Source organism: Bombina bombina, chromosome 4 (assembly GCF_027579735.1).
Source record: "Bombina bombina isolate aBomBom1 chromosome 4, aBomBom1.pri, whole genome shotgun sequence".
NCBI classification, from domain to species: Eukaryota; Metazoa; Chordata; class Amphibia; order Anura; family Bombinatoridae; genus Bombina; species Bombina bombina.
In genome coordinates, this window is record NC_069502.1 from 748,372,862 (window position 1) to 748,387,866 (window position 15,005).

At 38.5% G+C, this 15,005-nt stretch overlaps 1 protein-coding gene across 1 annotated transcript in view; it reads left to right on the forward strand.

The window, feature by feature from the left end:
* The window catches only part of LOC128656850 (presenilin-2), a 46,724-nt gene that overhangs the window by 2,208 nt on the left and 29,511 nt on the right, over positions 1 to 15,005 (forward strand). Inside the window, exon 2 of the mRNA XM_053711016.1 lies at positions 13,136 to 13,297. Coding sequence (XP_053566991.1) covers positions 13,154 to 13,297 — 144 coding nt within the window. The 5' untranslated portion in view covers positions 13,136 to 13,153. The remainder of the gene's footprint in view (positions 1 to 13,135; positions 13,298 to 15,005) is intronic.

The window sequence follows — 15,005 nt, forward strand, 5'->3', positions numbered from 1 at the left end:
TTCGCAACACCGCCTTATCCTGATGAAAAATCAGAAAAGGAGACTCACACGAAAGAGCAGATAATTCAGAAACTCTTCTAGCAGAAGAGATGGCCAAAAGGAACAAAACTTTCCAAGAAAGTAATTTAATGTCCAATGAATGCATAGGTTCAAACGGAGGAGCTTGAAGAGCTCCCAGAACCAAATTCAAACTCCAATGAGGAGAAATTGACTTAATGACAGGTTTTATACGAACCAAAGCTTGTACAAAACAATGAATATCAGGAAGAATAGCAATCTTTCTGTGAAAAAGAACAGAAAGAGCAGAGATTTGTCCTTTCAAAGAACTTGCGGACAAACCCTTATCTAAACCATCCTGAAGAAACTGTAAAATTCTCGGTATTCTAAAAGAATGCCAAGAAAAATGATGAGAAAGACACCAAGAAATATAAGTCTTCCAGACTCTATAATATATCTCTCGAGATACAGATTTACGAGCCTGTAACATAGTATTAATCACGGAGTCAGAGAAACCTCTATGACCAAGAATCAAGCGTTCAATCTCCATACCTTTAAATTTAAGGATTTCAGATCCGGATGGAAAAAAGGACCTTGTGACAGAAGGTCTGGTCTTAACGGAAGAGTCCATGGCTGGCAAGATGCCATCCGGACAAGATCCGCATACCAAAACCTGTGAGGCCATGCCGGAGCTATTAGCAGAACAAACGAGCATTCCCTCAGAATCTTGGAGATTACTCTTGGAAGAAGAACTAGAGGCGGAAAGATATAGGCAGGATGATACTTCCAAGGAAGTGATAATGCATCCACTGCCTCCGCCTGAGGATCCCGGGATCTGGACAGATACCTGGGAAGTTTCTTGTTTAGATGAGAGGCCATCAGATCTATCTCTGGGAGCCCCCACAATTGAACAATCTGAAGAAATACCTCTGGGTGAAGAGACCATTCGCCCGGATGCAACGTTTGGCGACTGAGATAATCCGCTTCCCAATTGTCTACACCTGGGATATGAACCGCAGAGATTAGACAGGAGCTGGATTCCGCCCAAACCAAAATTCGAGATACTTCTTTCATAGCCAGAGGACTGTGAGTCCCTCCTTGATGATTGATGTATGCCACAGTTGTGACATTGTCTGTCTGAAAACAAATGAACGATTCTCTCTTCAGAAGAGGCCAAAACTGAAGAGCTCTGAAAACTGCACGGAGTTCCAAGATATTGATCGGTAATCTCACCTCCTGAGATTCCCAAACTCCTTGTGCCGTCAGAGATCCCCACACAGCTCCCCAACCTGTGAGACTTGCATCTGTTGAAATTACAGTCCAGGTCGGAAGAACAAAAGAAGCCCCCTGAATTAAACGATGGTGATCTGTCCACCACGTTAGAGAGTGCCGAACAATCGGTTTTAAAGATATTAATTGATATATCTTCGTGTAATCCCTGCACCATTGGTTCAGCATACAGAGCTGAAGAGGTCGCATGTGAAAACGAGCAAAGGGGATCGCGTCCGATGCAGCAGTCATAAGACCTAGAATTTCCATGCATAAGGCTACCGAAGGGAATGATTGAGACTGAAGGTTTCGACAGGCTGTAATCAATTTTAGACGTCTCTTGTATGTTAAAGACAAAGTCATGGACACTGAATCTATCTGGAAACCCAGAAAGGTTACCCTTGTTTGAGGAATCAAAGAACTTTTTGGTAAATTGATCCTCCAACCATGATCTTGAAGAAACAACACAAGTCGATTCGTATGAGACTCTGCTAAATGTAAAGACGGAGCAAGTACCAAGATATCGTCCAAATAAGGAAATACCACAATACCCTGTTCTCTGATTACAGACAGAAGGGCACCGAGAATCTTTGTGAAAATTCTTGGAGCTGTAGCAAGGCCAAACGGTAGAGCCACAAATTGGTAATGCTTGTCTAGAAAAGAGAATCTCAGGAACTGATAATGATCTGGATGAATCGGAATATGCAGATATGCATCCTGTAAATCTATTGTGGACATATAATTCCCTTGCTGAACAAAAGGCAATATAGTCCTTACAGTTACCATCTTGAACGTTGGTATCCTTACATAACGATTCTATAATTTTAGATCCAGAACTGGTCTGAAGGAATTCTCCTTCTTTGGTACAATGAAGAGATTTGAATAAAACCCCATCCCCTGTTCCGGAACTGGAACTGGCATAATTACTCCAGCCAACTCTAGATCTGAAACACAATTCAGAAATGCTTGAGCTTTCACTGGATTTACTGGGACATGGGAAAGAAAAAATCTCTTTGCAGGAGGTCTCATCTTGAAACCAATTCTGTACCCTTCTGAAACAATGTTCTGAATCCAAAGATTGTGAACAGAATTGATCCAAATTTCTTTGAAAAAACGTAACCTGCCCCCTACCAGCTGAACTGGAATGAGGGCCGTACCTTCATGTGAACTTAGAAGCAGGCTTTGCCTTTCTAGCAGGCTTGGATTTATTCCAGACTGGAGATGGTTTCCAAACTGAAACTGCTCCTGAGGACGAAGGATCAGGCTTTTGTTCTTTGTTGAAACGAAAGGAACGAAAACGATTGTTAGCCCTGTTTTTACCTTTAGACTTTTTATCCTGTGGTAAAAAAGTTCCTTTCCCACCAGTAACAGTTGAAATAATAGAATCCAACTGAGAACCAAATAATTTGTTTCCCTGGAAAGAAATGGAAAGTAGAGTTGATTTAGAAGCCATATCAGCATTCCAAGTCTTAAGCCATAAAGCTCTTCTGGCTAAGATAGCCAGAGACATAAATCTAACATCAACTCTAATAATATCAAAAATGGCATCACAGATGAAATTATTAGCATGCTGGAGAAGAATAATAATATCATGAGAATCACGATTTGTTACTTGTTGCGCTAGAGTTTCCAACCAAAAAGTTGAAGCTGCAGCAACATCAGCCAATGATATAGCAGGTCTAAGAAGATTACCTGAACACAGATAAGCTTTTCTTAGAAAGGATTCAATTTTTCTATCTAAAGGATCCTTAAACGATGTACCATCTGACGTAGGAATGGTAGTACGTTTAGCAAGGGTAGAAATAGCCCCATCAACTTTAGGGATTTTGTCCCAAAATTCTAACCTGTCAGGCGGAACAGGATATAATTGCTTAAAACGTTTAGAAGGAGTAAATGAATTACCCAATTTATCCCATTCCTTAGCAATTACTGCAGAAATAGCATTAGGAACAGGAAAGACTTCTGGAATAACCGCAGGAGCTTTAAAAACCATATCCAAACGTATAGAATTAGTATCAAGAGGACTAGAATCCTCTATTTCTAAAGCAATTAGTACTTCTTTAAGTAAAGAGCGAATAAATTCCATCTTAAATAAATATGAAGATTTATCAGCATCAATCTCTGAGACAGAATCCTCTGAACCAGAAGAGTCCAAAGAATCAGAATGATGGTGTTCATTTAAAAATTCATCTGTAGAGAGAGAAGATTTAAAAGACTTTTTACGTTTACTAGAAGGAGAAATAACAGACAAAGCCTTCTTTATGGATTCAGAAACAAAATCTCTTATGTTATCAGGAACATTCTGCACCTTAGATGTTGAGGGAACTGCAACAGGCAATGGTACATCACTAAAGGAAATATTATCTGCTTTAACAAGTTTGTCATGACAATTATTACAAACAACAGCTGGAGGAATAGCTACCAAAAGTTTACAGCAGATACACTTAGCTTTGGTAGATCCAGCAGGCAGTGGTTTTCCTGTAGTATCTTCTGTCTCAGATGCAACGTGAGACATCTTGCAATATGTAAGAGAAAAAACAACATATAAAGCAAAATAGATCAAATTCCTTATAAGACAGTTTCAGGAATGGGAAAAAAATGCCAAACATCAAGCTTCTAGCAACCAGAAGCAAATGAAAAATGAGACTGAAATAATGTGGAGACAAAAGCGACGCCCATATTTTTTGGCGCCAAATAAGACGCCCACATTATTTGGCGCCTAAATGCTTTTGGCGCCAAAAATGACGCCACATCCGGAACGCCGACATTTTTGGCGCAAAATAACGTCAAAAATGACGCAACTTCCGGCGACACGTATGACGCCGGAAACGGAAAAGAATTTTTGCGCCAAGAAAGTCCGCGCCAAGAATGACGCAATAAAATGAAGCATTTTCAGCCCCCGCGAGCCTAACAGCCCACAGGGAAAAAAGACAAATTTTTGAGGTAAGAAAAAATATGATAATTTAAAGCATAATCCCAAATATGAAACTGACTGTCTGGAAATAAGGAAAGTTGAACATTCTGAGTCAAGGCAAATAAATGTTTGAATACATATATTTAGAACTTTATAAATAAAGTGCCCAACCATAGCTTAGAGTGTCACAGAAAATAAGACTTACTTACCCCAGGACACTCATCTACATGTTTGTAGAAAGCCAAACCAGTACTGAAACGAGAATCAGTAGAGGAAATGGTAAATATAAGAGTATATCGTCGATCTGAAAAGGGAGGTAAGAGATGAATCTCTACGACCGATAACAGAGAACCTTATGAAATAGACCCCGTAGAAGGAGATCACTGCATTCAATAGGCAATACTCTCCTCACATCCCTCTGACATTCACTGCACGCTGAGAGGAAAACCGGGCTCCAACTTGCTGCGGAGCGCATATCAACGTAGAATCTAGCACAAACTTACTTCACCACCTCCCTTGGAGGCAAAGTTTGTAAAAACTGATTTGTGGGTGTGGTGAGGGGTGTATTTATAGGCATTTTAAGGTTTGGGAAACTTTGCCCCTCCTGGTAGGAATGTATATCCCATACGTCACTAGCTCATGGACTCTTGTTAATTACATGAAAGAAATGTATATTTGTTTAATTTTAATGAAACAAGTATCCAAATGAATGCTCTAATTAGTTTGAAGAATATCGTCTATATACTAACAAAATTCATTAGTATATATTCGTTTTCCTTACATTATGTCTTAAAGGTTAAATACATATAGCACATTGGGGTGCTCCCCACCACACTATATGTATTTAATCTACAGGTGACACTGACAGTAACATTTACTTTACTTGACGAAAAACAAATGTAAATGTTAACTAATATTCAGAATTTTAAACAAAAAAAAGGTGGCTGCACGTATGCCTTTTGTCATTGGCTCACACAATGTGTTTAGCTCACAGTAGTGCATTGCTGCTCCTTCAACAAAGGATACAAAGAGAATGAAGAAAATTTGATAATAATCTGGAAAACTGTATGGTCTATGTGAATAATGAAAGAAAGATTTTGGGTTTCATGTCCCTTTAAGGGACTAACCACAAAGATGCAGTTTACAGCAAAAATAAATTCAGATGTATATAGATCTCTTAAAAGGACACTGACACGTGGCAGAATACAACCAAGGACACATGATAGGTACATGATTTAAAAATATACTAAATTGTAGAAAAGTAATGTTATGCTTTGTAAATTCATTATTAATATATAAAATTGTATTAAAGGGACATTAAACCTATTTGTTTCCTTTCATGACTTAGATAGAGCATGCAATTTTAAGCAACTTTCTAATTTACTTCTATTGTCTAATTTGCATCATTCTCTTGATAATCATTGCCGAAAAGCATATCTAGATAGGCTCAGAAGCTGACGATTTGTGGCTGCACATAGATGCCTCGTGTGATTGGCTCACCCATGTGCATTTCTATTTCTTAAACAAAGGATATCTAAAGAATGAAACAAATTAGATAAAATAAATAAATTGGAATGTTTAACCCCTTAATGACCACAGCACTTTTCCATTTTCTGTCCGTTTGGGACCAAGGCTATTTTTACATTTTTGAGGTGTTTGTGTTTAGCTGTAATTTCCCTCTTACTCATTTACTGTACCCACACATATTATATGCCGTTTTTCTCGCCATTAAATGGACTTTCTAAAGATACCATTATTTTCATCATATCTTATAATTTACTATAAAAAAAATTATAAAATATGAGGAAAAAATGGAAAAAAACACACTTTTTCTAACTTTGACCCCCAAAATTTGTTACACATCTACAACCACAAAAAAACACCCATGCTAAATAGTTTCTAAATTTTGTCCTGAATTTAGAAATACCCAATGTTTACATGTTCTTTGCTTTTTTTGTAAGTTATAGGGCCATAAATACAAGTAGCACTTTGCTATTTCCAAACCATTTCTTTTCAAAATTAGCGCTAGTTACATTAGAACACTGATATCTTTCAGGAATCTCTGAATATCCATTGACATGTATATATTTTTTTTTAGTAGACAACCCAAAGTATTGATCTAGGCCCATTTTGGTATATTTCATGCCACCATTTCACCGCCAAATGCAATCAAATACAAAAAATCGTTCACTTTTCACAAATTTTTTCACAAACTTTTGGTTTCTAACTTAAATTATTTACAAACAGCTTGTGCAATTATGGCATAAATTGTTGTAAATTCTTATCTGGGATCCCCTTTGTTCAGAAATAGCAGACATATATGACTTTGGCGTTGCTTTTTGGTAATTAGAAGGCCGCTAAATGCCACTGCGCACCACACGTGTATTATGCCCAGCAGTGAAGGGGTTAATTAGGGAGCATGTAGGGAGCTTTTTGGGATAGTTTTAGCTTTAGTGTAGTGTAGTAGACAACCCCAAGTATTGATCTAGGCCAATTTTGGTATATTTTATGCCACCATTTCACCGCCAAATGCGATCAAGTTAAAAAAAAAGTTAAATTTTTCTCAATTTTAGGTTTCTCACTGAAATTATTTACAAACAGCTTGTGCAATTATGGCACAAATGGTTGTAAATGCTTCTCTGGGATCCCCTTTGTTCAGAAATAGCAGACATATATGGCTTTGGCATTGCTTTTTGGTAATTAGAAGGCCTCTAAATGCCGCTGCGCATCACACGTGTATTATGGCTAGCAGTGAAGGGGTTAATTATGTAGCTTGTAGGGAGCTTGCAGGGTTAATTTTATCTTTAGTGTAGAGCTCAGCCTCCCACCTGAAACATCAGACCCCCTGATCCCTCCCAAACAGCTCTCTTCCCTCCCCCACCCCACAATTGTCCCCGCCATCTTAAGTACTGGCAGAACTAAAATAAAAGGTATTTGGCCATTTAAAAAACAAAAACAAAAGCATATTTACATATGCTGATGTGTATGATCCCCCCTTAGACCCCAACCTCACTGATCCCCCACCTAACAGCTCTCTAACCCTTCCCCTCTGCCTTAATGGGCGCCATCTTGGGTACTGGCAGCTGTCTGCCAGTACCCAGTTTTGCAAAAAATTTGCCATTTTATTAAAAAAAAAAAGCAATTTTCTGTAGTGTAGCTTTCCCCCCCACCAAGACCAACCCCCCACCCCTTCCAGATCCCTTAGATTACCGGGTATATTTTTTAAAGTTTAAACTTTATTTTTTTTTAATACTTTTTACTATGTTTTTCTGTAGTGTAGCGGTTCCCACCCGCTCCTGCCCCGTGCATGCGCCCGCCCTCCAACCCCCGTGCACGCGCGCGCTCCCGTGCGCGCTCCCGTGGGTCCCGCCCCCGATCCCGCCCCCCTCCACTCCATACACAACATCGATGGCCGCCCACCCGCCTCCCACGTAAGCTCCCACCCACCAACGATACCGGCCATCGATGTCCGGTGCAGAGAGGGCCACAGAGTGGCTCTCTCTGCATCGGATGGCCAAGGGGGGTTATTGCAGGATGCCTCCATATCGAGGCATCACTGCAATAACCGGAAAGCAGCTGGAAGCGAGCAGGATCGCTTCCAGCTGCTTTCCAGACCAAGGACGTACGCCACACGTCCTCGGTCATTAAGTGTATTTTTTTTGAGGACGTGTGGCGTACGTCCTTGGTTGTTAAGGGGTTAAAATTGTATTCTCTATCTGAATCATGAAAGAAAAAAATTGGGTTTAATGTCCCTTTAACTTAAATTAAACAATATAATAATTGCATATTTGGGTCATTACTGGATCATTTCTCATCAGTATGAGATGTTGTCGCACAAGAAAGAAATAAATGGATGCTTGTCTCTGCATTATGGTATATATAATGGTGTTACATATTACCTACAAATGGTATTGGTCAGTGTAGTAAGAGAAGGTGGATGGACAGAGCTCGGTATTACAGACTGTCCCTCTCAAATAGGGCTAGTTATGAGGATCTCTACCATTGAGCTGTAGAAAACAAGAGGATAAAGGATGTGAAACCTAGAAACTTTGAAAACATTATTAGAATTTTGATATGGTGAAAAAATGGAGTCCTTCTGGGATTTTATAATGTGTTCCACATCAAAAGATTCTGTGCTGGGTTTTCACTTGCATTATAATTGTTTTGTAAACTAAACTTGTTTTCACAATATATGGTATTAGAGCATAGATTTAAATTTTCTTTTTAAACTCAGGTCCTTTTTTGTCCTTTGCATAATATATATCATAAACATTTGTCCAATGTGCTTTTGAAAGCATGATTTGTGCTTTATGTTCTACAATGCAATCCACTCGTATCAAATTCACTGAAATATGTAGGCTTCTAATACTCTATAAAATATTACTTATATACACTTTGTGAATCTTTTTTTTTTTTTTTTTGGAGTAGTTATACATTTTGCACCATACCAAGCTACACAATTTAAATTAATGAATTAATTCTTCTATGTACACATGAGGACACATGTGATATATCTTATGATCAAGAAGGAACTGTTTCACTGAAAAGCGGCTTTTGTGAGTAAAAAAAAAATATCCTGCCTTTTGTTTCTGTTTGATCTTTAAAATTTCATAGCACGACTTAGACTCGATCCATAATCTTTTTAAAAGATTCTTCAAAATTCTAGGAAAGCATTTTTCTGTGGCTCTAAAAATGATATGAGTTAAAAAAACATCCTAACAAACATTTTGACTGCTAAATTTAAAATCAGTAGAAAAGCTGGTTCACTTTAATATACCTTGTTCTGAGTGTTCAAACAAGGTGTTAAGAAAAACATAGTAATAGATGATAAAAACAGGAAGCTGGGCTGTTCCGTATACATATATAGGACCTCTTATTTCTGAGAAAAAGAACTCAAATATATTGTATTCATTATTTTTTTTTTCTGGTTTCGTTACTAACTCAAGAATTTCAACTTCAAGATCCTAAGGCTTTGCCTTTATACATTGTGAAATATATCCCAGTATACACCAGTGTGTTGTCAATTTAAGGAGATGCAGCGATAGAGTATATTTAAGGACAAAAGGGCTTGGTACTTGGTAACTTATTCCCTAGTTTAAAGTTATGGTATAGAAATGTAATTTTTAAATTGCATGCAATTGGTTTAGTAGGCACTGTTTTGTATGTTATAAGTCACAGCTTTGAGCACTTTCTGAGGTAAGTTGTTCAAACTATCTTGATTTACTAAAGTGATTTAAAGGGACAGTCTAGTCAAAAATAAACTTTCATGATTCATATAGGGCATGTCATTTTAACCCCTTAGTGATGACAAGACCAGTTTTCAATTTTCTTACCATTAGAGACAAGGGCTATTTTTGCATTTCTGCTGTGTTTGTGTTTAGTTGTAATTTTCCTCTTACTCATTTACTGTACCCATACATATTACAGGGAGTGCAGAATTATTAGGCAAGTTGTATTTTTGAGGATTAATTTTATTATTGAACAACAACCATGTTCTCAATGAACCCAAAAAACTCATTAATATCAAAGCTGAATAGTTTTGGAAGTAGTTTTTAGTTTGTTTTTAGTTATAGCTATTTTAGGGGGATATCTGTGTGTGCAGGTGACTATTACTGTGCATAATTATTAGGCAACTTAACAAAAAACAAATATATACCCATTTCAATTATTTATTTTTACCAGTGAAACCAATATAACACCTCAACATTCACAAATATACATTTCTGACATTCAAAAACAAAACAAAAACAAATCAGTGACAAATATAGCCACCTTTCTTTGCAAGGACACTCAAAAGCCTGCCATCCATGGATTCTGTCAGTGTTTTGATCTGTTCACCATCAACATTGCGTGCAGCAGCAACCACAGCCTCCCAGACACTGTTCAGAGAGGTGTACTGTTTTCCCTCCTTGTAAATCTCACATTTGATGATGGACCACAGGTTCTCAATGGGGTTCAGATCAGGTGAACAAGGAGGCCATGTCATTAGATTTTCTTCTTTTATACCCTTTCTTGCCAGCCACGCTGTGGAGTACTTGGACGCGTGTGATGGAGCATTGTCCTGCATGAAAATCATGTTTTTCTTGAAGGATGCAGACTTCTTCCTGTACCACTGCTTGAAGAAGGTGTCTTCCAGAAACTGGCAGTAGGACTGGGAGTTGAGCTTGACTCCATCCTCAACCCGAAAAGGCCCCACAAGCTCATCTTTGATGATACCAGCCCAAACCAGTACTCCACCTCCACCTTGCTGGCGTCTGAGTCGGACTGGAGCTCTCTGCCCTTTACCAATCCAGCCACGGGCCCATCCATCTGGCCCATCAAGACTCACTCTCATTTCATCAGTCCATAAAACCTTAGAAAAATCAGTCTTGAGATATTTCTTGGCCCAGTCTTGACGTTTCAGCTTGTGTGTCTTGTTCAGTGGTGGTCGTCTTTCAGCCTTTCTTACCTTGGCCATGTCTCTGAGTATTGCACACCTTGTGCTTTTGGGCACTCCAGTGATGTTGCAGCTCTGAAATATGGCCAAACTGGTGGCAAGTGGCATCTTGGCAGCTGCACGCTTGACTTTTCTCAGTTCATGGGCAGTTATTTTGCGCCTTGGTTTTTCCACATGCTTCTTGCGACTCTGTTGACTATTTTGAATGAAACGCTTGATTGTTCGATGATCACGCTTCAGAAGCTTTGCAATTTTAAGAGTGCTGCATCCCTCTGCAAGATATCTCACTATTTTTGACTTTTCTGAGCCTGTCAAGTCCTTCTTTTGACCCATTTTGCCAAAGGAAAGGAAGTTGCCTAATAATTATGCACACCTGATATAGGGTGTTGATGTCATTAGACCACACCCCTTCTCATTACAGAGATGCACATCACCTAATATGCTTAATTGGTAGTAGGCTTTCGAGCCTATACAGCTTGGAGTAAGACAACATGCATAAAGAGGATGATGTGGTCAAAATACTCATTTGCCTAATAATTCTGCACTCCCTGTATATACCGTTTTTCTCGCCATTAAATGGACTTTCTAAAGATACCATTATTTTCATCATGTCATATAATTTACTATAAAAAATTATAAAATATGATGAAAACATTGAAAAAAAACACACTATTTTGACTTTGACCCCCAAAATCTCCTATGCATCTACAACCACCAAAAAAAAACCATGCTAAATAGTTTCTAAATTTTGTCCTGAGTTTAGAAATACCTAATGTTTACACGTTCTTTACTTTTTTTGCAAGTTATTAGTACAAGGAGCACTTTGCTATTTCCAAACCATTTTTTTTTCTTCAAAATTAGCGATTGTTACATTGTAACACTGATATCTGTCAGGAATCCCTGAATAACGCTTCACATGTATATATTTTGTTTTAGTAGACAAGCCAAAGTATTGATCTAGGCCCATTTTGGTATATTTTATGCCACCATTTCACCGCCAAATGCGATCAAATAAAAAAAAATGTTATCTTTTTCACAAACTTAAGGTTTCTTACTGAAATTATTTACAAACAACTTGTGCAATTATGGCACAAATGGTTGTAAATGCTTTTCTGGGATCCGCTTTGTTCATAAATAGCAGACATATATGGCTTTTTCATTGCTTTTTAGTAATTAGAAGGCCGCTAAATGCAGCTGCGCACCACACTTGTATGATGCTCAGCAGTGAAGGGTAATATTAGGTAGCTTGTAGGGTTAATTGTAGCTTTAGTGTATAGATTACCCTCCCATCTGACACATCACACCCCCTGATCCCTCCCTAATCCCTCTCAAACAGCTTTCTTCCCTCCCCATAATGGTCACCCCCACTTAAATACTGGCAGAAAGTCTACTAAAATATAGTTTCTGCAGTGTAGCATCCCCCCTTACACCCCAACCTCCCGGACTTCCCCCCACCCCCAACAGCTCTCTAACCCTCTACCTATTTGCGTCCATCTTAGGTACTGGCAGCTGTCTGGCTTTTTTTATTTTTTATTTATTTAATATACCATTTTTTTCTGTATTGTAGCTGCCCCCCCTCAATACCCTACCCCCTCCCAGATCCCTTTTCCAACTTTTATTGCCCTCTCCCTCTTTCCCACTGACTAAAATTTTGATGTATCGTTCCCACCCGCTCCTGGACCTCACATGGACCTCTGATGCCTCCTCCAACGATGGTCTGAATCAAACCCTCCTCCCTCCCTCCTATCCCTTCCACGCCACCAACGATCGGCACCATCACTGGCAGATGCAGAGAGGGCTTAGCAGAGGGTATTGCACAATGCCTCAATATTTTATATATTATATTTATTTTTTTATCACATAGAAACTGCGGGTTGCCAATGAGGTTTAAATAGGGCTGCCCACTCAGGGGGCCCATCTTTTTTCCAGGATCTAGCAATAGCAAGTTTTGTGGCGGTGAAAAAGTAAATACATAAGTAGCTTTGATATTTGGGGAGAGGATGAAGTCCTAAGTGGAGAAGGGCAGTTTCTGGGGAGTCTTAAGACTCTGGATGCCCAATTTCGACAAAGTCGCAAAGACCCTGTTCCGTAATAACTTAATTTTAGGGCATCCCCACCAAATATGAAGGGAATCATCCGGAAGGCCGAAAGACCTCCGGCACAGAGGTGAAATAATTAGACGCAGCTTAAACAATCTTGTGGGAACAAAGTACCAATGTGACAATAATTTGTAGAATGTTTTAAATAGAATTGTGCAATGGATGGCTTTGGAGTTAAGGTCAAATGCTCTAGCCCATATCTGTGAAGGAAAAGAAGTGTGCAGTGTGTCTTCCCATTTCAGTTGATGGGCTGCCTTGTCTATGGGCAATGCCCCTTCCATTAACAGATAATGTTGGGACATAGGTCTAAACAGCTTCCCACCTCTTCTGCCACCTAACTTCCCAGGGAGTCAGAGGACGAGGAGTGGATGAACAGTGAACATGAAATATTAATATGCATTTACCATTATTTATCAATAGGTTCGTCTCTGTCTGGATATGATAACATTCATGAATAGTTCAGATAGTGAGGAAGATGAATGCAATGAAAGAACTTCACTAATTGCATCGCAAAGCCCACCTCTTACATCCTACCAAGATGGGATACAAACTCCTGCAGAAATGGATGTAGAAAATCACAGGGTACGTACAATAACCCAGAGCTTGCAATCATTAAAGGGACATCAAACCCCAAACTATTATTTCGTGATTCAGATAGAGCATGTGATTTTAAACAACTTTCTAATTTACTTCTATTATCAATATTTCTTCATTCTCTTTGTATCTTTTGTTAAAGAGCAGGGCATATGCTTAGCAGCCGGACCATTTCTGGTGCACTATATGGCATCAGTTTTGCAAGAGCACTAGATGGCAGCACAATTTCCTGCTATATAGTGCTCCAGATGCATACATAGGTATTTCTTCAACACAGAACATCATGGGAAAGAAGCAAATTTGATAATAGAACTGAATTGGAAACATTTTTAAAATGGTTTGCTCTGTCTGAATCACAAAATAAATTTTTGGTTTTCAAATCCCTTTAATAAGTAAAGGTATTTTTTTACTTATCTTGAATAAATCCATCCCTGGCAAAAAAAAGAATGATTCTTTTTCATTAGATTCCTATGAAAATACAGTAATGTTAATTTTTTTATTTAAATGGATATTTCTGAGCTGGGTGTTTCTTAAATACAGAGCTTTAAGTTACCATTATTTGTGGGGGGAAAAATGTTTTTAAAGTTTAATGTACCGCAGGACATAATTATAAGGGTCTCAGAGGTTTCAACCAGGGTCGGACTGGGAGTAAAAAGTCCATAGAACACCCACACTATTTTTCTCAAGGGGATTACTAGGATACTCCTTTCCCTATATATTTTTTTTCTGAATTAAATTATATTAGTTTGTATTAAAAAAATGGCAGATTGTTGTTATATAGGCAATCTAAATTGTATCCGTGGCTCCCTTTCACATTGTGAAAATGATTGTCCAAAGTGTGATCTAGAGAAGACAATCAGAACAGTGTAACTTGACTAGACTCTAGAAACCATTCAAAGGAGGGCTACTACTTTATGACCTTAATATGTATAGTTCATAGAAGAAACAAGAGGTGATTAAACTGCATTGCCTCACCATCAGCACCACCCCAATGAATTGTAGCTGGCAAGCCTAAGCTGCTGTGGCCCAGCAGAAAATGTCCTGGTAGGCCAAGCCGGTCTTGAGACTGGACCCACAACTCTAAACAGGGATGGCATCATAACACAAGGGCCTAGTGAGGGCAGGGCACCACCTGCATCATATCTGGCTTCTCTGTGTGCCCCCCTCCCCATAAACAAGACTCGCAATTACAAAATTTGATATGTAGAATATCTTCTTATTGCATACAGAAAGGACACTGTTGAACTGGTGGGCTCCATCATAGCTTTGCCCTGGGATGAAATAAGGTCTAGTTATGCTTTTGACTGTACAAAAACAAGAATCGCTACGTTAGGGTTTTGTCAGGCCTTTTTTTTTTTTTTTTTTTATTATTAAATGGAAGTCAGATATGTATCAGGTGAAAAGAAAGTTTTTCAGTGGCAAAGTACTTAGCAACAGGCCATCTAGATCTGACACTTATCTATTAAAGGTAACTGAATCAGTGCCTCTCTGATAATGTGTTTTTTTAGTGGTCATCAACATTATATAAAACCAACACCATGTTTTTATTAAACATTAAATTCTTTTATTTCCGACGCGATAACTGCTAGTTTAAGTAATGTAAAAACTTCATTTTGCATGACTTATGATCATCAGTGTGTTTGATCATTTCTTATTATGAGTGTTTGCTACAATATTTTAAAGGAACATTCTAATA